At 37.3% G+C, this 27085-nt stretch overlaps 1 protein-coding gene across 1 annotated transcript in view; it reads right to left on the reverse strand.

Moving 5' to 3' along the window:
• Positions 1-27085, reverse strand: part of LOC122792853 (exostosin-1-like) — a 1813286-nt gene that overhangs the window by 1343026 nt on the left and 443175 nt on the right. Inside the window, exon 4 of the mRNA XM_044060413.1 lies at positions 4686-4805. Coding sequence (XP_043916348.1) covers positions 4686-4805 — 120 coding nt within the window. The remainder of the gene's footprint in view (positions 1-4685; positions 4806-27085) is intronic.

Consider the following 27085-nt stretch of genomic DNA (forward strand, 5'->3'; position numbering starts at 1 on the left):
GAAGAAGGCCTGTACCCAAAGCAGTAATTTATTAAGTGCTTTCGTCCACAGTCTTCAAGGACTTCATCAAAATGCAGTTCATTTCAAGCACACAGCTTATATAGTCACATTCACCCATAAAGCAATACACAACCCCTCCCCTCAATTAACATCACTATTGCAACAAATAGAACACTCAGAGCAATTAATCAAATATAAATATAAAATACAAGAACATTCTAAAATTTCTTTTGGATCATAGTCAATGAAAATACAAAATACTACTCTTAAAAAATGAGAAATACAAAAACAAACACAGCTAGTATTCTTTAGTGTGTGTGTGTGTGTGTGTGTCTTTTGGCTTTTCCAGGTTAGGGGTCACCACAGCGGAACTCCGGTCCACTAATGATTGGCAGTAGACTTTTACGTGCTGGCTTGCCAGGCCTAACGCACAACCTTCAACGAAGGAATGCCCATTCACACATGTCGTCACACAGTAGAGGCTCTAACTGAGAATCGAACGGGCAATGTCTAACTGTGAGGCGACAACTCTACTGCAGCACCACCACCGCAGTTAGCTAGTATTCTCTACTAAAACATAAAATATGTAGCTCTAAGTTTTAAAACACTACTTAAAGACATTGCTTTATTAAGCCCAGGGGTAGTTGTGGCATTCATTATTAGTTACCACTTAAGTTCCAAATATTCCAGAAATTCATCAATAGGCCCTCCCCTTTGTCCCAAATTTACTTGATCTATAACAACAAATTAATGCAAAGGATTCTATTCTATATGTTTATATAATGCATTCTTGTTGTCTCTTTTCTTAATATCATACAAATGAAAACGTTGAAAAACATTGAGAAGGGAATTCTAATGGTTTTGAAAGGACCTTGGTCTTAACCTATAATAGCAATTGGTTTTGATTTAGCTACCATGGTAAGAAGAAATTGGAAGGTATTTTGTGTAGATGAGCAATATAAAGAGATAGTGGGGGAAAATCCAGTTATTGTATACAAGAAGGACCTGTGTTTTAAAAGTTTATTGGAAAGTGCTGGATAGAAATCTGGTAAAGGGAAAGTGGTAAAATGTGGCCATTGCCCACAGTGTTCTTATATTGCAGAGGGGGAGACATTCTTTGTAGAAGGTTTTGGGGAAATTAAGCTGGTTAGGAGGTACCAGTGTGGTAGTAAAGGGGAAGTATACTTGATCCTCTGTAAATCATGTATGTTTTCTATGTCGGGAAAACTAAGTTAAGCTTGAGGAAAATAATTTATCAGCATTTGTATGATATTAAGAAAAGAGACAACATTTATAAGAGACAGCATTATATAAACATAGAACAGAATCCTTTGCATGAGTTTAAATTTGTTATAGATCAAGTAAATTTGGGACAAAGGGGAGGGGTTGTGATGTTAATTAAGGGGAGGGGTTGTGTATTGCTTTATGGGTGAATGTGACTATATAAGCTGTGTGCTTGAAATGAACTGTATTCTGATGAAGTCTTTAAAGATTGTAGATGAAAGCACTTAATAAATGACTGCTTTGGGTACCGGCCTTCTTCATTTTTTATTTTTGTTCACTTGTAGTATTAGTACAAACATCGGGCTTAACTGGGCAAACCAGAAACTAGATCGTAAAAAGAAGAGTATAATTAAGGCTTTAAAAGACATGCAACATCTATGTGTATGTACTGTTTTTTTAAATAATTTATTCTGGAAAATAATTGTATATAAAGCGGACTGTCCAATACAAGATCAAGGCAACACACTGGAGTAGCAACATCAGTAAAAAAGCATGACAGAAAAAATGGTAACATTAGCAATGTAGTAAAACAGGCGGCAGTGCAATGTCAGTTATGAGTACAGTGGATCAATGCTTTTCTGGTTTTCTATCATCATTGCCCTCGGTACTCATATATGATGCAAGAAATTATAAAAGGCTGCTGATTTGTCCTTGCCTCACCTGTTCCACCTATTGAATTTACCTAGGTAAAAACTATTTCTACTGCAGTCCCATTTGCTGTCATGAGATGTTTCTTAGCACAAGAGCAGTATACTTGTACTGCATTTGTGTTTACTCCAGTGAGGGGCGGGGTCAGAAATAACTGACAGTCTAGTAGTGGTAACTCACCCCCTTTATTACAGCAGTTCTGTGGAATGATTACCCAATTATGAGTGACAATACAGATGATGGGAAAGGTATAATCTTTGTCAGTGAGTAGCAGAGCCCTGGCATCATGCTCTGAAACAAAACTGATAACTTGATGCTTTTTGCTTCAACCATATATGCCTACTGACCATCATGCTAACATGTCTACATTTCTGTCCTTGTTATATTTAGGACAGACAAGGAGAGACTCATGTACTTGCACCACCTGCCCTGGTCCTCCAGGTCCTCCTAAATCTACAAGATCCTGCAGCATTTTCCAGGTTCACATACTCCTCTCACACTGGTTCCAGTTCAAAATGGCATTTCAAGACAAGCAGGGAAACCTTGCTTTGTGAATTGGCAGTGGCCTTTAAGCCCAATGAAAACATCAGTCAGTTTAGCTTTGGAAGAGGAATGTGGCATTATTTGTAGCAAGTTGACCTGGAGAACTACTGCAGATGGATGGCATGGTTTGTTGGCAATTATGTAGATTAGTCATACTTCAGTGACACATTGTTAGCTTCCTTTGGAAGGTGGCATCATCTGCTTTTTCTCCAAAATATCCATGACTGTAAAAGAAGCCTTTGTTATCTCGCTGAGTCTTTGCTTCACATATATTATCATTATTGCTTGGTTTGAAGGTAATAGTGTCCATGTAAACTCTACTGTTATTACCAGTGGCCAATAAAAACATTATCACAGCCATTAATAAAACATAATAAAATAGAATAGTTATGAAGATTCCATGAAGGAAAAGCAGGTGCAAATATCAGACATCTCTACCTCCTTTTGCAACATTACTATTTGCAAGTCTAACTCTATGTGTAAATGTGTCACATCAGCATATTTTAGTTAGGTAAATCAATGTTAGCATATTTCCAGCTTTTATTTGCATAAACTGGCAAAGAGGAATGGGGGTGTTACATGGTTACACTGTCCAAGGTGCTATATATGTACAGGAAGGGTTAACTGTAGGTCAGCTGCAGGTATGCCTGTTTGTTATGATGGTCCTTACTGTGAATTACAGACTACCCACACTAAGTTTAATTAGCTTTCCAGGTGAGTCTTAATCTTAACAAATGCCAAAGTCTCTTCTTAGAGGAGTGATATTTAAAATGACACATGGCTAGGGTGGTGGGCTGGTCATTACATTTACTTTATATGGAATAGTACTTGGCAGGCATTTGTAACTCATTGTCTGTTTTAGATGAACCCTGCTTATTATCAAGGACATTTAAACAAATGCATCTTCAATTACTTTTAAAGGCCAAGCATAACAGCAAATCCCAATATTCATAAAATTAAATGCCAGTTCAGATTTTCAGTCTTAGCTAGAATACTGTGCCAAGAAAGTATGTATCAGTTTCCGTAATAGAGGTTTGTTGAGATAAAATTATAATTCAGCAAAACCTGTCCATCAGTGACAAGTAATAATACAGCAACGTCTAGCAGAGGTAACTTTGGTATGGCATGCCAGGTGGTTTGACAAACAACTATGTTCATCCTGAAAGACAGAAGTCAGGAGACCTGCTCCCTCTCCAAAAGCTGAGTAGTCTGGGCATTTTTATCTAGACAAGGTTGCAGCATCCTCGTTACCAACTGGGTGATAGAGGTAAATAATTCTCCAATAAAATAACCACTTCTGAATGTTCATTGTGTCAGTTGTCTGTGATTTCTTCTGATCTAACCAGCAGTATATCAGCCTATGATTTCCCCAAAATCAAACACTCAATACATATATACACTCATCTCATTCCAGCCTGTGTATTAAACCAGAAAGTTAAAATGTATACAAGAAAATAGTCTTCTGTATGCACGTGCAACTATTTTTATGTGTGTATGTGTCTTTGTGTCTTTCAGCTTTTCCCGGTTAGGGGTCGCCACAGCGGAACTCCGGTCCGCTAATGATTGGCAATTGATTTTTACGTACCAGCTTGCCAGGCCTGATGCACAACCTTCAATGAAGGTACGCCCATTCACACATGTCTCCATGCAGAAGACGCTCTAGCTGAGAATCGAACCGGGCAGCGTCTTACTGTGAGGGGACAACGCTACCGCAGCACCACCACCGCGGGTCTTTGTATGAGTACTATAAATTAATCAAATAAATACAATATAATAATATTTATAAGGATGCAAGCAATGTATCAAAGCTGGCATAAACTTGCAAAAAGGTTTGAATTATATCAGAAAAATGCCTAGCAAGAAATGTACATAAATACTACTATCATCACTTACAGATGGTTGCCAAAGTTGTTGGACATTTTTAAGAGTACTTATAATTCAATGTTATATTTATTGAGTGATATTGCATGATCTGTTTATGCAGAAGACATCTCAGCTTTGACATCGGTGTGTATTTTTTACACATCCTTTTAGGATTCTTCCTGCAACTATTAATGGGAATCGTATGTATTTCCTTCAGAGAATGCATTAATTCAACCATGCCCTACTTCAGCACATTAAATGGCAATCCATTATCACATACTAGCCTGCAGCCAAAGACAATGGAACCCCAGCAGTAATTAATGGTTCTATAAATGGGAAGCACTTGCCTCTAATGTAGTTAATACTATTTTTTCTACTGAAGAAAAATAAGCGTCCCACAGGAACTGGGTCTGCTGCCTGAGTGCCAATATTTTGTCATGGTCTATAGATCTTGTTACTGAAGGAATCTGCAAGAAAAAAAGAGAGAGAGAAAGAAAATATAATTGTAAGATTTAGATGATAACTTCAATGTTTTTGAAACTGATAATACTGCCTGAAATGATATATTTTTGTCAGTCACTAAAGAGGAAATGTCTCTCTGGAGTATATTAATTGAGCTGCTGTCTGTTCAAAATCTGTTCATTAGATATTAATACTATTATAGGGAACTTTGTGTTTCTCAAAGAGAAACTGTTATGAAAAGTAACATAGAAACAACCTTAATCTGAAAAATACAGCTTTATTTGCATCCACCTTATTTTATATGGTGTTGCTACAGTGCTAGCACAGATCAAACAGACATGCATATATGTGTGCAGTATGTTTTTGCACAGTCACAGCGGTACAATCACAGGTATCCAAACATGATGCACAGTAACATTAATTCACAGCAAAACTGTTTATTAGCAACATTAACCTGTACCCAAGGACAGACAAATTCTGATACCAAGTCAGATATGTCTATAGAATGGCAATAAAAGTGAAGTTTCAGTTCAGTTGTCTGTTTTTAAAATGAAAAGTCACATAAACAATTTTTATGTAAATAAAGTTATTGAGACTGCACCAAAGCAAGCCATACTAGTAATTGTGACTTCATTACCTCCCAACCTCTTGTATCTCAATCCATCCTTGAATTATAGGAACCTTACCTGATAATGTTTCATTCCATCATAATTTGTCTTTTATGTGCATTCTGAGCATATCACATGGTTTCCTGAATATTTGTGCTTTGAACTGAACTGTTTACGAGCTCACCATATGAGTAAGAAAGCTTTTGAATTAATTTTTTTTGTATTAAATTTACATTTTCTCATACTCAGCTAGACCCACAAACTCTTAATACATCTGCTGCTGTCTATAATGACAACTTTGTAAGCATATCCCAAAGTTTTCCAGGCCAAACAAATCCTGTTAGCAAAGCCTTATAATTTTGTGCAGTCATAGCACTCCATGTTGTTGTATATGGAGGGCATATGTGGACATATTCCTGTTGTAATTTAGATGTAACTGCATGACTGCTTCTTAATCATTGTGTGTATATCATACTTATAGTATAAAAATAAATGTGAACCAGGAACTATGAGTTATATGCCTCAGGAAATTGCTTTGCTCTCAGTAAGAAATACTTGTTTAACATACATGCTAACTTATAAAATCAAAGTGTTCCATTCATTCATTCTCTGGGTACCTGCTTAATCCAAAGTGGGGGGGTCATAGTGGAGCCAGATACATGGACACATGGTTGTCTTGGTGAACATAATAAAAGCCCATCTCAAGATGTGAATACATACTCACTCATAAATGACACGCAGTCCTATGGTTACTTAAGAACATCAGCAGTTCATGTATACTACATCTTTGGGAAGTGGGACTGGGAAGAAAACAGAGCAACTGGCAAAACCCCCTGGATGATGTGTAGACTTTACATAGAAGATACAGCAAAGATAAACAGTGATACCATAAGGGTAGCAGTGTGTTGGAATAAATGTATAAAATTAGTCTGCAATGAAAAGTGAGATCTTCCTCTAAAATAGACTTGCACTGGAAATTCATCCCTGGTTTGGCACCTGTGTCTCTAATGGACACAGGTAACCTGTAAATGCTTAATCTCCCAAGCCCATACGTACACTTATCAAAGGTACCAAAACTTGTCAAAGATCTGCGATGCATGGCTAGGCCCTTGTGTTTGTTAGTCTAGTAAACACCTATGAAGCTCCTAAAATGAAGAGACTAAAAACAAATAGTGCAATATGGCTATCCAAAAAAAGTGGAATGCTAATGCAGGACGGAGGAAAAGCATGGAAAGAATGGGAAAAATATAAATCTCCAGAATATCTTGTAAACTTCAGAATGCTTTGCAATCATACGAAAAAGCTTACTTGGTCTGAAGAAGCCACTTGAGTAGTGGTGGAAGCGCTAACCTTATTAAAAGCTGCTTGTTCATTTTTATATCGCAGAGTCGTTTGTTTATGAGTGAGGATACTGTGCTCCATTCCACTGTGTTTCTATTTATTGCTGGGATACTTGTTTGTGTTTTTTACAGTGGTTCGTTTGTCCGTTGGGTGGTTTGTTTTGCTTTTGTAGACATATACACAGCCTTTTACCACCTGTAAAATTATCCAGAATCCATCTGCTTGTCCAGCACTAAATAGCATTCTATACAACTATGTTCCTAGCTGGTCAATATGATCCAATAACCCCAAAACTCCTGTCTCTCCACAAACCTATCAAATCTACTGGGCATTGTCTGTACTCCTAATATGTTGCTAAGGCCTAGAACTCCTTTTCTCTATCAGGTCAACAGCTTCCATCCCATCCTTCAAAACCATCCTGAAAGACTTCCTTGCTGGCTCTGTTCTTGCTCAGCACTAGGATAAACTATACCCCTAAATGTGAACAAATGCCTGTTCACACCTTACATCTCCTTACTCTTCCCTTCTTCATTCACTTCCTTACTTTTATCAAATTTTCCCCACTGTCTCTCGCTCTCACTCTCTCTAAATATACAATAAGGCTGCTTTTCCCTCACTTCATATTGCAATTTGCGTTTGTATTATACTAACTTACCTTTAATTTCTGTATAAACCAGCTAAAATTTCTCTAACTATTAAACTATTAAATAATTGTCATATAACTTGTATCTGTTGTTAACCAATGTTTTCACATTATGTCTAATTTGCTCTAAATATTTAAGTTGTATTTGTTTTTTGTATTATTTTTAAAGACTACAAAATTATTATTCTTAAAATATTTTATAATACTTTGTTGCTTTTCTGCCCAGGTCTCTGCTGAAAATGGGCCCCTATCCAGATGGAATTTATGGGTAATCAAATATCAATAAATAAATAAGGATGGTTGTTAGTATGATACAGGATGTTCATTGTGGCTTACTGTGGTTTTGTTGTCAACAATGTGAATATAGAAATTATGCTGCAAGAGACCATGTGAGAATAATACTGTTAGAGCTTACACTTTAAAATGATTGTGCGGAGAACCTCCTAAAGCTAACACTGCATCGTGGTCCTATTTTTGTCTGTGGTACATGTGGGAACAGGTCCCATGCTACAAATACTTTTAATAATGACCAGGAAGTCAAGAAACAAACAAAATGTTCTGTAGTGCACAGCAGCCCAAGCTTTAGCAGACGTGATAAAGTTGTTGGTGGAAGATCTTAAAATAAGAAAAAAAAAACGAAGAGCTATTTGGGTCGATTTTCCAATTAGTTTTAAAATAAAGTAAACATAAACAGTCATGCACATTAGCTGGTTTGGGGGGGCAGTGTTTACATGATAAACCAAGAAGGAACCGAAATAGCATTGTGAAGAGAAGCTATAAATGCAGGAAGGTAACCAAATACAACTCTGCCAAAAAAAACAAAACTATAAATGTAAGCATCACAAAAACAATGCCTTTGTAAATCAGACTATTTGCGCAATCGGAAACATTCTTGCATTATCTATAATCAGATTACTCTATATATCTTGCTGAATGTTTTTGTGTTTAACTATATATTAGGAAAACCATCAGGAGATTTAAAGAACATGGGATGGAGAATAATACTGTAGCTTAATAAGTCAGTTATAATGGTTTTCAACATGAATTCTCAATTGTGAGCACTGAGAAATTCAGCACTTTGGAAATACGAAAATTAGTAAAATAAATTATTGGAAGTGCAATAGCTTTTCAAATAGACTGAATGAAGTATTCAGTCCATATCATATTTGAACTAATGGGTTATCTAATTAAGCAATGGGTGATGAGTTATATCAGTAGATAATCCCTGCTAAATACTGACTACAACATATAATTTACTACAGTGCTGTAAACGGATGACTGGTGAAGGATCATGTGACAGCTGTTTCATCCTAGGGTGTATAGCAAGGAACACTGATGGCTAGATTTGTTACTGTTTTGAATGAAGATTAATTGTTCCTGTTTAATGTGTGGTGTATATTAGTTAATATCTCTTTCTACTTTTAACTGATTTTGCATTTTGTCATGCCTCTGCAGGAATTGTGAGGATCAAACTTGATGGCAACTGAACATATAGCTGCAGTTCATCAAAGAAAGAAGCAACAGAAACATATTTCTCTCAACCTCTTAGCATCATAATTCTGCACAGTCAAAACTAACGGGGGAAAAGGCCCAACTTCAGGGAAAGATTTTAAATAGTGCTCGTACAAACTTAGAAAGTTAATAGAAAGGTGATAAAATAACAGATTCCACTTTTGTGTGCATTTTCTGAAGGGAATGAAGTCTAAAATTCAAACATCTGTCATTATTTAGTGACTTGAGTCCTGAATAATTTGTCAGAAACCTACATATTCTGTGAGAAACATGCCAGAAATGTGAGACAAGAATCTGATATTCTGAAAAATTCTGAACAGTTAGGAGTTATGAACAGAAGATGAAAGCCAACCTTGAAGGCTGCATAGAAATGGAATGTAGGCAGATGCTGTTTATAATGCTTAATCTGACTTGTTGCTGGTGTCATGGTTAAACAACCTTCAGATTTTTGTCTTAATTCAGCAGGTACTAAGGAGGAATGTCAGACTCCATGTCATGCCACAGAAAAGGGTACATTTCCTAATTAGGAACTGGGAGATAAAGGAACTTGAACAAAAAGGTAACTCATGGTTCTCCTTCCAATAACATGAGGTACCGTGATTCTAAAAACTTAACATAGGGGCTATGCATGGACATAGGGGCTATGTATGGCAGTGCTACTACTTCTACTTACACACTCCTGTGAGCAGGCTTTGGTGAGAAACTCATGGTGCTGACACACAAAATTGAGGGGCTACAGTTTCTGACTCCAAAATTAGGCCATTTACAGGGAGCTGTGAATAAGATGACTGAAAGCTGTCAAAGGACTGACAACCTTGAAGCTAATATGATGGCCCAACAGTATAACCAACAGTAGATATTGTACTGTATTGAATGCAAATAACTCACTTTCTGTGACAAACTGAAAACTCTAAAATATAAGGGTAACTCATAGAAAGAGAGACATGATGATTTAGGTGGCAGTCCATTGAAGAAATATTTCTCTTTGGACACCATTATTGGTTTGGAGGAAGCCATCTTTAAATTTTAACTGACACTACTTGAAAATGTTACTAAACTTAACCTGCAAACCTTAAAAAAAACCTCCTGAGATGAAGCTGTCAGCTTACACTTTAAACACAACTTTTAAAAATAACACAAAAACAAAACAAACTAAAAAATCTAAATACATTCAAATCTGCTCTGGAATAAAACAAAAAAAAGAACAAAAACAAAAAACTCAAAGAAAAACTTGGCTCTCAAAAAACAAATCTAAAACAGTTGAAAAACAACAATCTAGGGCTAAACTACCACAAAAACACACAGCTCAGTACAAAAACCTTCACAAACAAGACTATAAATCTTCAAAAAACTCACTCTAACTAAGAACAAAAACCCCTCCACCCCATTACCATAACAACTCCTCAGCCCGCCACTTTGGACCCCTCCACCCCTAGAGTCAGATAACAAACATCTGCCACCATTCAATGCCCTTCAATACCTAACCACTTACCTACCATCCTTTCCAGATGACCCATCCCAACTTTCTTAAAAAATACACAAACTCACCTACCAATCTATACAACAACTAAAAACCCCCACACAATCCTCTCTCAATCTCCTTCTAACCTTCCACAGAATACCTCATCCAAAAGCTGTACACCCTCTGATCTCAACCTCTCATTCCAATAGCTATTACCATGGCTAGAGCAATATCTCAAATTGTAGCATCCTCATCATTCTCATCCATCTCTGAAAAAACTATCCCACCTTCCTGAGTACACCAAATTTAGGCCCATGGAAGGCTCAATCCACTATGAGCTAAAATACTAAAATGCTATAGAAATCTCAGGGCTAGGGATCACCTTGCTAAAAAACCCTTCCATCATATCCTAACTCACCTAATTAACTAACTTCTCACAGCACCACCACTGCCCTTCTACCAACTAACAATACTCCACCTTCTATCCCAACACCACACCTGCTTTCTGCATTTTCACCACACCTTCAACTGAAATGATATGGTCTCTGTCTCCTCATGATTCAATCCTAATCAAAAATTCTCATCTTTCACCAACTACTCCTCTGTTATAAATACCCTACAATCCTGTCTCTCTCTTCCTTAGCAACTGAAACAAGCTCATTCCTCAATCCTGTTTCTTCTTTGTTCCTGTTCTTTCTGTTGTTATCCTTCTCTTCTCTCTGTTCATAAATGATCTTCTCTGTTCCCTTTCTACCCCATTCTCATACCATCTCTCCATCACCTCACTATCATGATGATTGCAAATCTCTCCATCTGCTGTCCTCTCTCATCTATTCTGCTGCTGAAATTCTAAGCATGAAATCTGAAAACAAAAAATCTTTCTCATAAAACCGTGCTTACCAAAAAACCAAATTACAAATTATCTCCATCCAAAACAACAAGATCATCCCCCACCAACCTTCCATCCTAGCTTATAATGGAACTCTATATCACCTGATCTGGACCCCTGTTACAAGTTACAATGATATTAAATTATACTTCCGTTAACATTAGCTTAATAATTAGGAGTAAGTCCGAATTAAGAAAACCCCCTCACCCATAATGATAGAACCCTTACCCACCCCAAGGATAAGACTTGCCCACTACTCAATACTCTCCCCCCTCCTCTATGCTTCTCCATTTACAATCTCCAAAAAACAAAACAATCTCAACACCAACCAAAGCAAACAACAGTATTTTAAAAGGTTTGTAAAAGGTAAGCCCTACAGAACACATCAGCTAACTGGGCTTGACATCAACTAGACTGGCCTGTAAAATCAATGCTACACTGCTCCTACAAACTGCAGACATCAAAATCTTCAAACTTCTAACAACACAACACACTAAACAATAAACAACACAATAACACTCTCTTTTATACCCTACGCCTACCTAACTTAATCTAATAAATATAACAACAGCTAACAACTATCAACTCTCTCCTTGACCACCACCACCACCACCCAAGGTAACCACATGAAACACCACTGTCTCTCCTCTTCCTCTTTTTTTTTTCCTTCTTTCATTCTAACTTAAAAATCACCTAAAAAACCTCTAATTTTGCCCTGCCTTGCAACCTACTACGTACCTGTAGCCTTAGCTGCATCTCTCTCTCTTCTCTCTTCCTTATTACTACTCCAATAATAAATGTTATGTAATGTTATCTTCCATTTTTTTAACGATGGTTTACTACTTTAAAATGTTTTTAATTTCCCTTCTAATGTATATGGCATTTCCTTTTATGCTTTTTTTTTTTTTTTTTTATATTATTATTATATGTGCTTTTTTTCTCCCCGGGCCTCTACTGAAAATGGAAATATCTCCAGCTAGACTAGCCCGGTCAACAAATGTAAAATAAATAAATAAAAATAAAATAATTATTACTTCTTTAGCTGATGCCACAACTGCATTCACCTTTGACATATAACACTGATCTATGTGAAGGCAGCATGTTGCAAACTGACCTCATTCTATTTTGGTTATCAGTTTCTGCAACAGTAGGTTTTTGCATGGCCTATTGACTAAGATACAGAAGCTATAGAATAAGCATACTAGTGCCAATGTGTACAAGAAGAAAGAGGAAATTCACAATTGTGGTCAGTATAGAAGTACCAAACTCTTGTCACACTACATGAAGGTTCTAGAGAGGATGGTTGATAAATACACAGAGTAGTAGAAAGCAAACTGATAGATGAGCAGTTTGGATTCAGATTTGGATGAGGCACAACTGATCTGATGTTTGCAGTGAGACAGATAGTTGAGATGAAACTAGAGATGGGTATTTCTAGACTTGGAGACAGCATATCACAAGGTCATAAGGAAGCTTACTGTGAAGTCATGGGGTGGTTCAAAGTCACCAGACATTGGTAGAATTAGTGCAGACTATGAACAAGGACTCAATGACTCAAGTACGAACAGTGTTCAGTTGCTCAGAGGGGTTCCTAATGAGACTGGGTGGGCATCAGGGTTCAGCTCTGATCACATTGCTGTTCATACTGGTCATGAACTACACCAGCAAACAAGTGTAGGGGATAGATCAACAAAGTTGATGTATGCATATGATACAACATTACAGCAAGACTGTGAGCAGGAACCTCAGCAAAGGGAATGGTATGCAAAACTGAAGGCACATGGGATAAAACTGAGTACAGATAAGACACTTGTAATGGCAGCTAATGGAGAAAATCAGAAGAAGCTGTAAATTGAGATAGAAGGGAAAATAGTGAAGAAGGGAAGTTTGAGTTCAAAGCTAGATTCATATGGGTTGCAGTCAGGTGGCACCAAGTGGCAGAGGAAGTGTATGACAGAAGAATGCCAAAGAAGTTGAAAAGTAAGGTGCACAAAACAGTGTTGCAACCATTACTACTGCACATACCTCTCAGCTGTCCAGATTTTCACTGAGTATCCAGATTTTCGCCTCAAATTTTTGTTTTTTTCGTCGTAAAAGTTGTGGTTTCCTGGCAAATCACTGAGGCTTGAAGTCACCAAATAATGAAATACATTTGAGTTTCAGACTTCATATCCTTCAGAAAATGCATGCTAACACAAATCCTGGTTTGAGAGGTATGCTACTGTATGGTACAGAAACCTGGGCAGTAAATGCAGAACTGTTGAGGAAGGTAGAGGTGATGGAGACAAAGTGCCTGAGACAGGTGGTAGGATGCACCCTGTGGGACAAATGAAGAGCAGGAAATAAGAGCAGAACCCAAAGCAGCTCCAATTGCAGAGAAAAATCAAAGATAACAGAGTATGGTGGTTTGAGCATATGTGCAGAAAATCAGAAGATAATCTGATGAAGAAGATTTGGGACAGACAGAAAGGTGGCAAGAGGAAATGAGGGCTTCCAACAAAGAGCTGGTTGGATTTTGTGAAAGACCTGTGACTGTCAGGCATATGGCTTTGAATTGACACAGAAGGTGACAGCTGATACGACAACTGACCCCATGTAGAAAATGGGAGAAAGGGGATTGATGACGATGATGATATTTAAAAGTAAACAAGTTACAGCGGAGGCTGCTACCACGTCTGTGATTACTTTCCTGTCCTAGTTCGTACAAAGAAGCAATTCTTTTCTCAGAACAAAAATCTGCTTTGAAGAAAAAAATTATTAAAATACTTTACTTGCAACAGCACATTTAACAAAATTGTATGATACCCCAAAGCAGTGATATCTGAGAAAGTATGAAATGCAAAAATTGAAGACGTTCCTCTGGGTGTCCTTTCTCAATCTTTTTATTTCCTTGAATGTCCTTCTTCCAGCACAGGCCTTGATACTTGCTATGGGTTGGAAGACAGTTCATTAGTTCATTAGTTTTGATAAACTACTCTAGGGCAGTAGGGCATTGCACTCTTTTTTAATATAATTCCATTTTATCTTAATATATTTTACTTATTTACTTGTTTGTGTGTGTGTGTGTATATATATATATATATATATATATATATATATATATATATATATATATATATATGTTATAAAACTGAGTATAAAAAGCAATTTGTTGATATTTTAGATTTATTTAACAACAGTTGTATTTTCTGTTTATCATTTCTAGGTGAACTCTTATTAAGAAGTAACTACAGAGAGATATACTGGGATTCAGAAAGACTTAGAACAATATTGAAGACGTATCATGGAAGTTTGCCAAATTGAGCTAAGCCTTCCTGATTGACAGACTGCTCTACTACTGAGATTTTCCCGTTTTGGAGTCCACAATGCAGAGAGTGGATTGGCAGGAGAAGCTGCATGCTAATACAGCAGTCTGGGGGAGTGACTAATGCTAATTAGCCATGGGCTTGCCATTGGAAATGTTATCATCTCCCAAGAAGAAGTGAACACCATCAAAAGATAACAGCCACACTTTCACTCCTGTAGGAGTACATATGGTGCAGGTAAGTTCACTACAAAAATGTGGTTGGGGGTGTCAAAGTTTGCATGCTGTATGGATGGGCGTGTGCATGTCTTTAAGGGCACAAATGAGGCTGTATGAATGTGTGTGTGTGTGTGTGTGTGTGTGTGTGTGTGTGTGTGTGTGTGTGTGTGTGTGTGTGTGTGTGTGTGTGTCTGCCTGAATGATTGGAGTACAATAGATAGGGGATCATGAGCCTGGATATGTGTGTGTTTGGAGCATGAATCTGGATATATAGGTATTTCCATAAGGGTCAGAAAGTGTAGTGTGAGACTTGTTGATGGATGGGTACGTGTGTGTGTGTGTGTGTGTGTGTGTGTGTGTGTGTGTGTGTGTGTGTGTGTGTGTGTGTGTGTGTGTGTGTGTGTGTATGCATGTGTGTTTGTGTGTGTATGTGTATATAATGCGTGCCTTTGCCAAAGATTTGCATTGGCTGCTAGGGAATACACTAGCATGTTCAGATGTTCAGTTTTTTCATTTTCTCTCCTCTGACTGCACGGATGGAATGGTGATGTGCTTAGGTGGCTAGCCAGCCCATGCTTTGCAATTCACTGTTTCTGAAATAAACCCTGCAGGATGCCCTAAGTAAAACCGAAGCCTAACTTCCACACCTAAGCTATCAGACCTGTGTGCTTCCACCTAAGGCTATATCAGAAACCTCTGCAACAGTAGCTTTATAGTATTTTGTTTGCAGTGTTACTACTTGTATATTAAAATTTGGTACTGTGTTCACTAGTTGCTGGTGCCACACATCATCAAAATACTGACCTCTCCTTTCAGTCTAATTCCTACTGTCACTTCCCCACTTCTCACCAGCAGTTAACTTTATCTACCTCGATATTGCTAACTTTCTGTCTTTATCTTGATTCCCCTTTATCTTAGTTAAGCCTATTAAACCTCCTACAGCTTTTACTACTAATCATACATACACTCACTCATTGACTACACATACAGACACTGTGTAAATCTTAACAACGTATAGTCTCTGGAACTAAGTCATTCTGGTACAAGGTCCAGCCATTATTTTATTTTATTTCTTGCAATATTGCTGTGTGTATCATACTTACCATTCCTTTCACATTCTGTCCCACAATGCACTGTGCGACTTAAAATCTTCACTTGGCATTCTGCACCATTTCCATTTTCACGTCCTCTTCTCTGACCACATGGATGGAATGGTGATGTGTTTAGGTGGCCAGCCAACCTGTGCTTTGTAATGCACTGTTTCTGTAAGTGATACAGTTTTTAAAAGAAATAATTTCTCAAATCCTGCACTCCAGCAAATAGCATTGCAAACTATTGGATATTTACGTCTATAATATGGCGCTAAAAACAACTGCTATTATGTCTTAGTGCAGCATATTACCATATGACTACAAGGCATTCTTTGCCTTAACCATGTGCACGTGTCCATTTGGTAAACAACTGGGATTGCCCTACTTGATTATTTTATGTACATTTTTAAAGCTCTTGTCTAGAATTTTTGTTGGAGGTCCTCATGTTTTTCTACATGGTATATTGTGCTTATCAAAAAATATAAAAATAGATCCCAACTACAGTTTTATAATTTTATGATGTTTTCATGTTTATTTATGTGATGTATGCATTTAAAAGCTCCCAACTAGAGCCTTTAGTGGTTGTATGATGTTTTTGCTTATCTACATGGCTTATGCAATTTTAAAGCTCCAGACTATAGTTTTGTTATGTGAACAGGGTCATAAATGCTACATTAGAGCATTGTACTTTTGACAACTGTACTTTACATTAATTGAAAAGAGTCTGAAGTATAACCAGACTGTTACAAACCTGGCTATATTGTATTATACCTGCTTTTCTTGTATAAAATACCAATGTTTATATATTTACCATCTATGACTCACCCTAACCCCTACTGTGTCTACTGAACTATTCATAACTTACAGTCTACTATTCTATTGTTACTTGACCAACACTTTTCGAACCTCTCCTATATTGCTATTTACTCTTATATCATTTACTAATCCCTTGTTACATCCTCTCTTTACCATCTACTAAACCCATTCTTTACCCTCTCATTTCCCTCTCTCACACTTCTCCATTATATTTTTTCATAGGAAATAAACCCTGCAGGATGCCCTACATAAAATAGAAGCCCAACTTCCACATCTGTGCTTTTAGACCTGCATGCTTCCACCTATGGCTGTACTGGAAACCTCTGCAGAATAGTAGCTAAAATAACCCTGTAGGACACCCTAAGTAAAACTGAAGCCTAAATTCCACACCTGAGCTATCAGGCCTAAGTGCTTCCACCTAAGGCTATATTGGAAACCTCAGCAACAATAGTTGTATGCTATTTTCTTTGCAGTTTTACTACCTGTATATTAAAATTCAGTAGAGTGTTCATTAGCTGCTGTTGCCACGCATAATCAAAACACCATCCTCTCCTTTCAGTCTAATTCCTACTGTCACTTCACCACTTCTCACCAGCAGTTAACTTTATCTACCTCAATATTGCTAACTTTCTGTCTTTATCTTGATTCCCCTTTATCTTAGTTAAGCCTATTAAACCTCCTACAGCTTTTACTACTAATCATACATACACTCACTCATCGACTACACATACAGACACTGTGTAAATCTTGCCAACTTAAAGATAGTCTCTGGAACTTAGTCATTCTAGCACAAGGTCCATCCCGCCCCTTATGCCTCACTTCACTCAGGTTCACTCCAGTCCTCTACCCTACCCTATTCCCACCCAGCCCCACATCAGCTACATTTATCTCAGACACACCACTTCTCCTAACAACACTCATCCAGTCTGCAAACATATCCACTTATCACACTACAATTCAGTCTCACAAGTAATTATCTTCATTCAGTGTTAGTGGTTATCTCAGACACACCACTCCCCCTAATAACACTCATCCAGTTAGCAAACACATACACTTATCACTCTGTAATTCAATCTCACAAGTAATTATCTACATTCAGTCCCATTTAAATACTACTCTCTTAGCCAGACAGGAAACTATCCCATCATCCACTACTCCATCAATAATCATAACCAATTCTCCAGCCTTTAATGTGTAGTGGAAAAAATTTGCAGCATTATCAGATTTAAATTGTATATTTGACAAGCCACTTAAATGTGTGTACAAAAAAGGATGAAATATCAAAAATATTTTGGAAGGAGGTTCCCATTATAACAATTTCGGAACACTCATTAGTAACAAAAAAGGTACACACAAATGTGGAAGTTGTACCCAATGTAAGTACATACGGACTGGGGAAATGTTATATTTAAAATGTAGAAACAAGTATATAACTACTAGAGGGTATGCAAATTGGAATACCACAGGTGTGGTATATATATTTTTTTTTTTAGGGCATGTGACTCCTTCTATGTGGGTAAGAGGGAAAGGAGGTTAAAACAAAGAATGTATGAACACCTTTACGATTTAAGGAAGAAAAATTATAATAACACCCTGTACAGACATCCTCAGGCATGTCCAAAAGCAGAGTATTAATTTATCGTGATAGAGGTGGTCCCTATAGATCCCAGGGGTGGGCCATGGGAGACCAGACTCGAATACAGGGAACTATACTGGCAATTAGTCCTGGATGCTTGTAACAATTCAGGACTTAATGATATGGTGTCTATAAAACCTGTACTCAAGCTCAGGTCTGCAAAATTGTGAACATTTTTAATTTTCTTTACATTTTTATGTATATTCATGTTATTTTATCATGGTTTATTTATTTAAGTGAATTCTTGATTTTATATACATTTTCATGTATTTTATTATTTGTCAACCAGATGGTGCTAGACTAGTAAGACTGTCACATGCAGTTTAGAATCCACTCTTTCTGTATCTTGGTAACTAATTGAATTACTGATTTCATTGGTCTATTCAAACAGGAAAAGTTATTTATCTAGGTAACTATGAGGTTTTTGCCCATCTGATGAAGTTCTATGAGACGTAAACGTAAGGGGAAGTGTTTTTATCAGCGTTTATGTTATTTGTGGATGTGTGTTCCTTTTGCTGTGTTTGAACATTAAATCACTTGTGTGTTGGAACTGCTGGTCTTCAGTGCCTACTTTTGGATTACTAGTTACGTTTTGGGCACTTTTACCACATCTTTGCTGTTTAATAGTTTTGGTTTTGTGGTTATGGATTTACCGGCTGGCTCCAATGCTTCTGTTATTGAAAACAGATCTAAAGGGAATGAACTGGGTGAGCTGCGTAAACTCATTGGACAACTGACACAACTGGTGGGGCTTTTGATGCCCATTAGCCAATCCATGGCTTCTCTAGCAGCAGGAGTTTCTCTACCTGGAAACCAGAAAGGATTACAATGTTCAGCTTCGAAGGAAGGAACGGAAGGCAGAAATGCTACTATGAGGACTGTAAATTTGAACTCTCAAACTTCTCAATGACCGCAATCTAGCCTGGATGGGTTTCCCAGTATCACATTAGCCTCTAACCATGAGGGGGGTCTTTCACAAGTGAACACACATCCAAACCATGGACTGAGTGAAAGAGAAACAAGTTGCAACAATTCAAACCAACAAGCTACTAAAAGACATTTTAGAGACATTTTAAACTTTAAAATTGATTTTAGTGCACAAAAGCAAGTTGCTACTAACAATGATACGTATGCTACTATGCTTTCTAAACTTGATAATTTATTGTACAAATACAAAGCCTGGGAAACTGACAATGCTTATCTTAAACACTGCCTGCATTTAAAAATTGTTCCTAAAGGTTTGAGTATGCAAGTATCCCAATAATGTAAAATAAGGTTCTCAGTTTCACCAGGAACTCATTATGGCTTTTGATAGATGTGGGGCAGACATAATGAGAGCTATTATCAAAAATAATTTGCTAGAAATGGAAAATGTTTTTAACCAGATTGAGAGTGTTAACAACAGTATTATTAGTGATTTACTGTTCAGTATAGACACTGAAAAGGCAAAGTATTTTGATATTTTGAATGTTATTGAGTTCAAATGCAAGAAAATACAGGATCGAAAACTTATGAAAATTGAGAGAGACTCTAATGAATATGCTAGCATAACACATTACCCTAAACCAAAACCGTTTAGGGTCAACAGCAACTTACATGGGGATGAAAATGATAGAAGATGGGCATATATAGAGAATATTAATCAGGATGGCCAAGAAAATTTAAACTTACAGGATCCCTCAGAATTTCCATCTCTGAGGAGGTCCGAGAGGTTGAGACAGAAGGGTCCTGTGAACTACAGGTATGGGAACCAAATACAGAAAAGTTGGGGACCACAGGAACAAACATATTGGAGAAAGATTCTCAAGATGAAATTACACAAGATGGTTGCTTATTCAGCTACAATGTTTTTTACATATTTAACTACACCAGCACTGTCATCACCAAAGGGCATTTTAATTCATTTTTGAAATGATTCACTTTTATACCCAGGGTAAAAACCAATTTGGTGAATTTATTAGTTGATTTTAAATTATTTATTAGACAAAAAAATATAGAATTATTTTTAATGGACAGGAGAAAAAGAATATTGACAACAGACTAGTGAAGAAAAGCACTTTCAACTCCCCACTGCACCCCCAGCTTAGAAATTTTGAACTGGTGGTGGAAAATAAATTAAGGGAAATGTTGAAATGCAACAGAGTGACCCCAATTGTAACTACTGAGGAAAATGATATTCTATATGATTTTAAGGAAAACAAAAACCTTAGAACCATGAAACCTGACAAGGGTGGAGGGGTTGTTTTAATGGATCATATCAGCTATGAAAGCAAAATGTTTGACTTGCTCAATGATGAAGAGAAATATGCTAGAGTTTCCTTGAACAAAGTCAACATTGCCTACAAAAAGATTTGTGTGTGTCTAAATGACCTAGTGATAGAGGGGCTCATAGACATTGAGACTTATAACATTTTAAATGTCGACAAGCCCAGGGTATCCTCTATCTTTGGCATACCCAATGTCCACAAAAGTATTACTGACCCACCGCTTAGGCCTATTGTCTCTGCAGAAGGATCAGTAACTGCACCTTTGGCAAAATATATAGATTATAATATAAAAAACACAGTTTTCAAAAATGAGAATATTCTCAGGGATTTATGGGATTTTTTAAAACGCATAAGCAATGAACAACAATCCAACATGAGTACTTTCATTACACTTGATCTAGTGGATTTGTTCACGTGTATTCCACATGATGTGGGGCTTGCTTGGTTTGAGGAATTCATGGCCGATTGTGGGGATATTCCCTTTGGTATATTTCGCACTTGTCTAATTTTAATGGACCTAGTCCTTAAGAATAATTTTATTTTCTTTCAGGGAGAATACTATAAACAATTGAAGGGTGTGGCAATGGGGGCACACTGTGCTCCTACCTACACCAATATTATTCTCCTATATTGGGAAAACAAATATGTGTTCACCTCTGAATTTAAGCAATATTGGAACCTGTATGGGTGTTTTTTAGATGACATCTGTATTTTTTGGACTGGTACTGATAATCATTTTTTCAAATTCCTTGAATACATTTCTAAGACTACTAAGTTCCTAAAATTTACATATCAGATTAACAATAGTGAGTTAAATTACCTTGATGTTAACACTCAAAGGGTGGACAATGGTTTCAAATCTAAAATACATAGAAAGCAGACACTGTCGAATTCTTATCTTCACTATGCGAGTGTCCACCCCCACACCAAAAAGGAGGGGTAATTAAAGGTCAACTGGTCCGGGCTAGCAGAATGACATCTGATGACCAGAATTTTAAAATAGAATGTGATTTTATAGTAGAAATGTTCAAAGAGAGGGTACCCTCCCACACTTTTGAATGATGCATTAACATAAGTCATGGATTGTAGAGAGTCTAGGTTTGCCCCTATTTTGGGTAAAAATCACCATTCTGATTATGCAAGGCTAGGTACGAAGATAGAAGGGGCGTCTTACCAATCTGCTCTGACTATCACATATGATGGTGAAACAAATTTGGTCAAACAAGTTATAGACAAGGAGTGGAAAAAATTTGCAGCCTTATCAGATTTAAATTGTATATTTGACAAACCACTTAAATGTGTGTACAAAAAAGGACGAAATATCAAAAATATTTTGGAAGGAGATTCCCATTATAACAATTTCGGAACTCATTAGTAACAAAAAAGGTACACACAAATATGGAAGTTGTACCCAATGTAAGTACATACGGACTGGGGACATGTTATATTTAAAATGTAGAAACAAGTATATAACTACTAGAGGGTATGCAAATTGTAATACCACAGGTGTGGTATATATTGTTTTGTGTGGGGCATGTGACTCCTATGTGGGTAAGATGGAAAGGAGGTTAAAACAAAGAATGTATGAACACCTTTACGATTTAAGGAAGAAAAATGATAATAATGCCCTGTACAAACATCCTCAGGAATCTCCAAAAGCAGAGCATCAATTTTTCGTGATAGAGGTGGTCCTTATAGACCCCAGGGGTGGGCCATGGGAGACCATACTCGAATACAGGGAACTATACTGGCAATTAGTCCTGGATGCTTGCAACAATTCAGGACTTAACAATATGGTGTCTATAAAACCTGTACTCAAGCTCAGGTCTGCAGAATTGTGAAAATTTAAAATGTTTTATATTTTATATATATTCATATTATTTTTATTGTGGTTTATTTATTTAAGTGAATTCTTGATTTTATATACATTTGGTGCTGCGGTAGCGTTGTCGCCTCACAGTAAGACGCTGTGCGGTTCGACTCTCAGCTAGAGCATTTTCTGCATGGAGACATGCGTGAATGGGCGTACCTTAGTTGAAGTTTGTGCGTCAGGGCTGGCAACTCGGCACATAAAAATCAGCTGCCAATCATTAGCGGACCAGAGTTCCGCTGTGGTGACCCCTAACTGGAAAAAGCCGAAAGACACAACATATACATTTTTATGTTTTTGATTATTTGTCCACCAGATGGTGCTAGACTAGTAAGACTGTCACATGTAGTTTAGAATCCACTCTTTCTGTATCTTGGTAACTAATTGAATTACTGATTTCATTGGTCTATTCAAACAGGAAAAGTTATTTATCTAGGTAACTATGATGTTTTTGCCCATCTGATGAAGTTCTATGAGACAAAAATGTAAGGGAAAGAGTTTTATCAGCATTTATGTTATTTGTGGATGTGTGTTCCTTTTGCTGTGTTTGAACATTAAATCACTTGTGTGTTGGAACTGCTGGTCTCCGGTGCCTAATTTTGGATTACTAGTTACGTTTTGGGCACTTTTACCACATCTTTGCTGTTTAATTCGCCAACCTTACCACAGCCTCACTATCACAAAAGTGGTCTTAATTATAGTACTCAGATAAATCACCACCTAGGATATACCCTAACAATACCAAAATGTTTCTGCTAAACATCATAATATTCCTACTCCTCCTAACAGCAGCCCACTTAACAACTTATCATTTAAAGCTAACTGTACCCCAAAACTACCACAAATCCACTATCATTAATTTCCCCACAGCCATTTAACTTATCCAGTAATATCTCCAGCTATCCTAAAGATTACATCCCTTGCATAGCTAAATCACAAGATGCCCCCACTAAAAATAGCTACAAAGAATAACACCTTCAAGTACATCAAACATATTTCCAGACTCATGCACATACTTAAAAACATAGCTTCAAAGTTAAGAATAAGTGGTGACATACACCCAAATCCAGGTCCTACCTCAGCTATCTACTCTCAACCACAAAACATACTTGAACTTCCATGTAAAAGGTCTGACTTGCTTATTTTAAATCTTAACCTCTGAAGTGCTGTCAATAAAGTTCCAGAACTTCATGCTACCCTCTCCCATTACTCCCCTGACCTAGCTATCTTAACAGGAACTTGATAATGAAATCTCCATACTTAGAGCAGATAGAAAAGAAAAAAGAGGTGTTGGTGTAGCCATAGTATTCAAAAATAACCTCATTCTGCAACAAACAAGTCATACCATACCTAACCTAAACAACACCAAGTTTCTAATGACAAAACTTCAGATCAACCAAAACAACCATATAACCATCACAGCTATCTATATTCTACCAGGTAATAATGTTCCCACAATAAAACACATCTCCCACCACATTTAACATACCACCACCCAAGAAACCATCATTTTGGAAGATTTTTACATTAACTGGTTAGCCTGTAACTCAAATAATCCCAGTAATTATATCAGCCTCTACAGCTTCTCACAAATTATCCAGTCTCCCACCAGAATAGATACAAAATCAAACAGACATTCCATACTAGACTGGACACTGACAAACAATCCATCCCTCTACCAAAATACTGGCTGTTTACCCGATACTCTCAGTGACCACATACCAACATGCAACCTCAGACAGCATGCACATCTTATCAGGCACACCATTTATTGACAATTATATAATAAGAAACATTTCAACCCACATGATTTGATATACACCCTGAAAAATGTAACTGGTCTCCCCTTAAAAATTCCCCCCTAGATGCCACTGTATAACATTTTAACCACACCTTCCTAAACATACTCAACATGCTAGCTCCTCCTAGAACCTTCCATGCTAAAGTAAACTATACACCATGGTTATCTTGTTGTTGTTTGTCTTTCGGCTTTTCCCAGTAAGGGGTCACCACAGCAGAACTCCGGCCCGCTAATGATTGGCAGTAGATTTTTTATGAAATGCCGAGGTGCGAGCTCGATGCCTAACCTTCAACGAAGGCACGCCCATTTACGCATGCATGTCTTTCGAATGCTACCCAACCGTGGGGAGGACATACAGACTCCACACAGAAGGCACTCCCAAGCCCAGCCAAGAATCAAACGGGAGAACCTCTTGCTGTGAGGTAACAACGCTACCGCCGTATCACCATGGCATATTGTACACCATGGCTATCTATAGAAACTAAAAACTCTTATAAAACTGAGAGATAAGACCTGGCAATCTTAGCAAAACAACAAAACTCTAGCTAATCACATAGCCTATCACCAAATTAGGAAAAAGGTAAAATACCATCTAAATCAAGACAAAAAAAATTATCACAATAACTTACAATGGAAACACCAAAAAAAAAATCCACAAAAATTCTGGAGTACTATCCACAAAATCCTTCACCCAGGACAAACCTCTACCCTTCTTCCAAATATTCCAGACAATCCAGGAGCCACTGCTGCACACTTTAAAAATATTTTACAGAAAGCATTCTATCCCTAACTAACAATTAACCATCAGACCAGCAGTCAGCTCCCACCCCTTCCAACAATAGCAACAACACATTCTCTTTTTTCAACCCATTGGCACAAAGACCATAGAAAAACTCCTAAAGAAAATCAAACCTACAACAATAGCAGCAGATAATTTACCAGATGAATTTCTAAAAATTGCTGCTGAAGCCATTGCCTACCCTGTGTCAGTACTGATTAATTGGTCCATTGCTGAACAATATGTCACAACCATCTGGAAAACATCATATATAATACCCATACACAAAGATGACAACTCAACTGAACTTACAAATTATAGGCCCATTGCAATTCTCTCTCCACTATCGAAGATACTAGAAAGGTGCATTCATTTACAACTACTCCAGTATCTCACAACCAATAACTTACTTACCAAAACCCAACATGGTTTTAGGCCTCACCACAATACCACAACTGCCCTCCTTAGCTTTGCCAACACTATCAATCAATTTAGAAATGAATGGAAAAATAGTATCTGCAGTCTTCCTAGATATGCCAAAGGCCTTTGACACAATCTCCCATAACAAATTACTGTATACCCTCTCTGTCGCTCATCTGGTCAGGATAAAACAGATGAACATTCTTCGGTTCTGTTCAAGCAGCTTTATTATGTACAAACACATCAGGATTGAGGCTTAATAACTTTAACTTAGATAAACTTATAAACAGACTAGCTATCACACTCATATATGCTCACACCCTGGCTGCACTCTCAAAATGGCACTGAAGCTAACATGTACTTGCAATTTATCTGCATGTGCTGTACTTGAAATGCTTCTTAAAGGTACAACTCACACACATTATTCTATATCCTCCCTCTTTGAGAAATGGGTCATGCATTATTGACAACATTAATTGACATGCAATTATACAGAACTAAATACATATAGACAATTATGTCCAGGTTGCTGTGTATTTCACACCAGGTCTGGAAATACAACCAAATTGTGTGACATAAATGTTAGAACTTGGTCTAACAACTGGGACTGTCTCTGCTGAATGTTCAACTTTGGAGACATCAGGAGATCATCAGGAATGGAAATAGAAGTTAAGACATGTTCTGCAACAGGAACATTGTCTGGATCGCTCTGAGATCTAGAGTCTGTATCACAGGAACAATGCTGTGATATCGGTTCTGATACAGGAAGAAGATATCTGTGATTTCTCCTGAACTCCACACCCTCAGATTCCACAAGGTAGGATCTTAGCTCAGCACATATACCTGTTACTTGACCAACCCACTCGAAACCTTTCGCTGTTTGTATCCTCCCTGTCTCTCCTTCTTTCAATGGCCGAAAGAGCTTTTCTCGATTTACCATAGTGGGACTTCTGGAAAGAACACTTTCTAAATGGTTTGGCTCTGACCATTCTATTGTTCTTAGCTTTAGGCATCAACAAAGTGGAACTGATAGGCAATGTTGTTCTTGTTTGTCTAGATAGAAGTCTCTGAGCAGGCGAGCCAAGTATATCATCATGGGGTATGTTTCTGAGACTGAGTAAATTCAAAAAGGCATTGGTATTATCACACTTTGAGTTCTCTAATAATTGCTTTGCGCTCTGTACTGCATGTTCAGCTAGTCCATTTGAATGTGGGTATTCTGGACTACTAGTAACATGTACAAAATCCCTTTTTTTGTAAATTTCTGAAACAACTGACTGGTAAATTGGGTACCATTGTCAGAAATAACTTTGTGTGGACTACCATAGACTAAGAAATGATGTTTAAACTTGATGTGGATGTTAGGTTAGGTAGTAAATCAATCTCAAACCAGTTCAAGTAAGAGTCTACCAATACCAAGTAATGATGATTATTCCACTCAAATATATCAGTTGCTACTGTTGACCAAGGTAGTTCAGGAACTTGACTTAGCTGAAGTGGTTCTTTTTGCAAATGTGGTTTAGTAATATTGCATATTGAACAAGAAGAAAGTACTTTATCAATATATTTCACTAGAGAAAGCCAAAATACTAGTCCTCTTGCCCTTATTTTGGGAGATTCGGAACCTG

The sequence above is a fragment of the Protopterus annectens genome, chromosome 2.part0 (assembly GCF_019279795.1).
Source record: "Protopterus annectens isolate FY-2018-M chromosome 2.part0, PAN1.0, whole genome shotgun sequence".
NCBI lineage: Eukaryota > Metazoa > Chordata > Ceratodontiformes > Protopteridae > Protopterus > Protopterus annectens.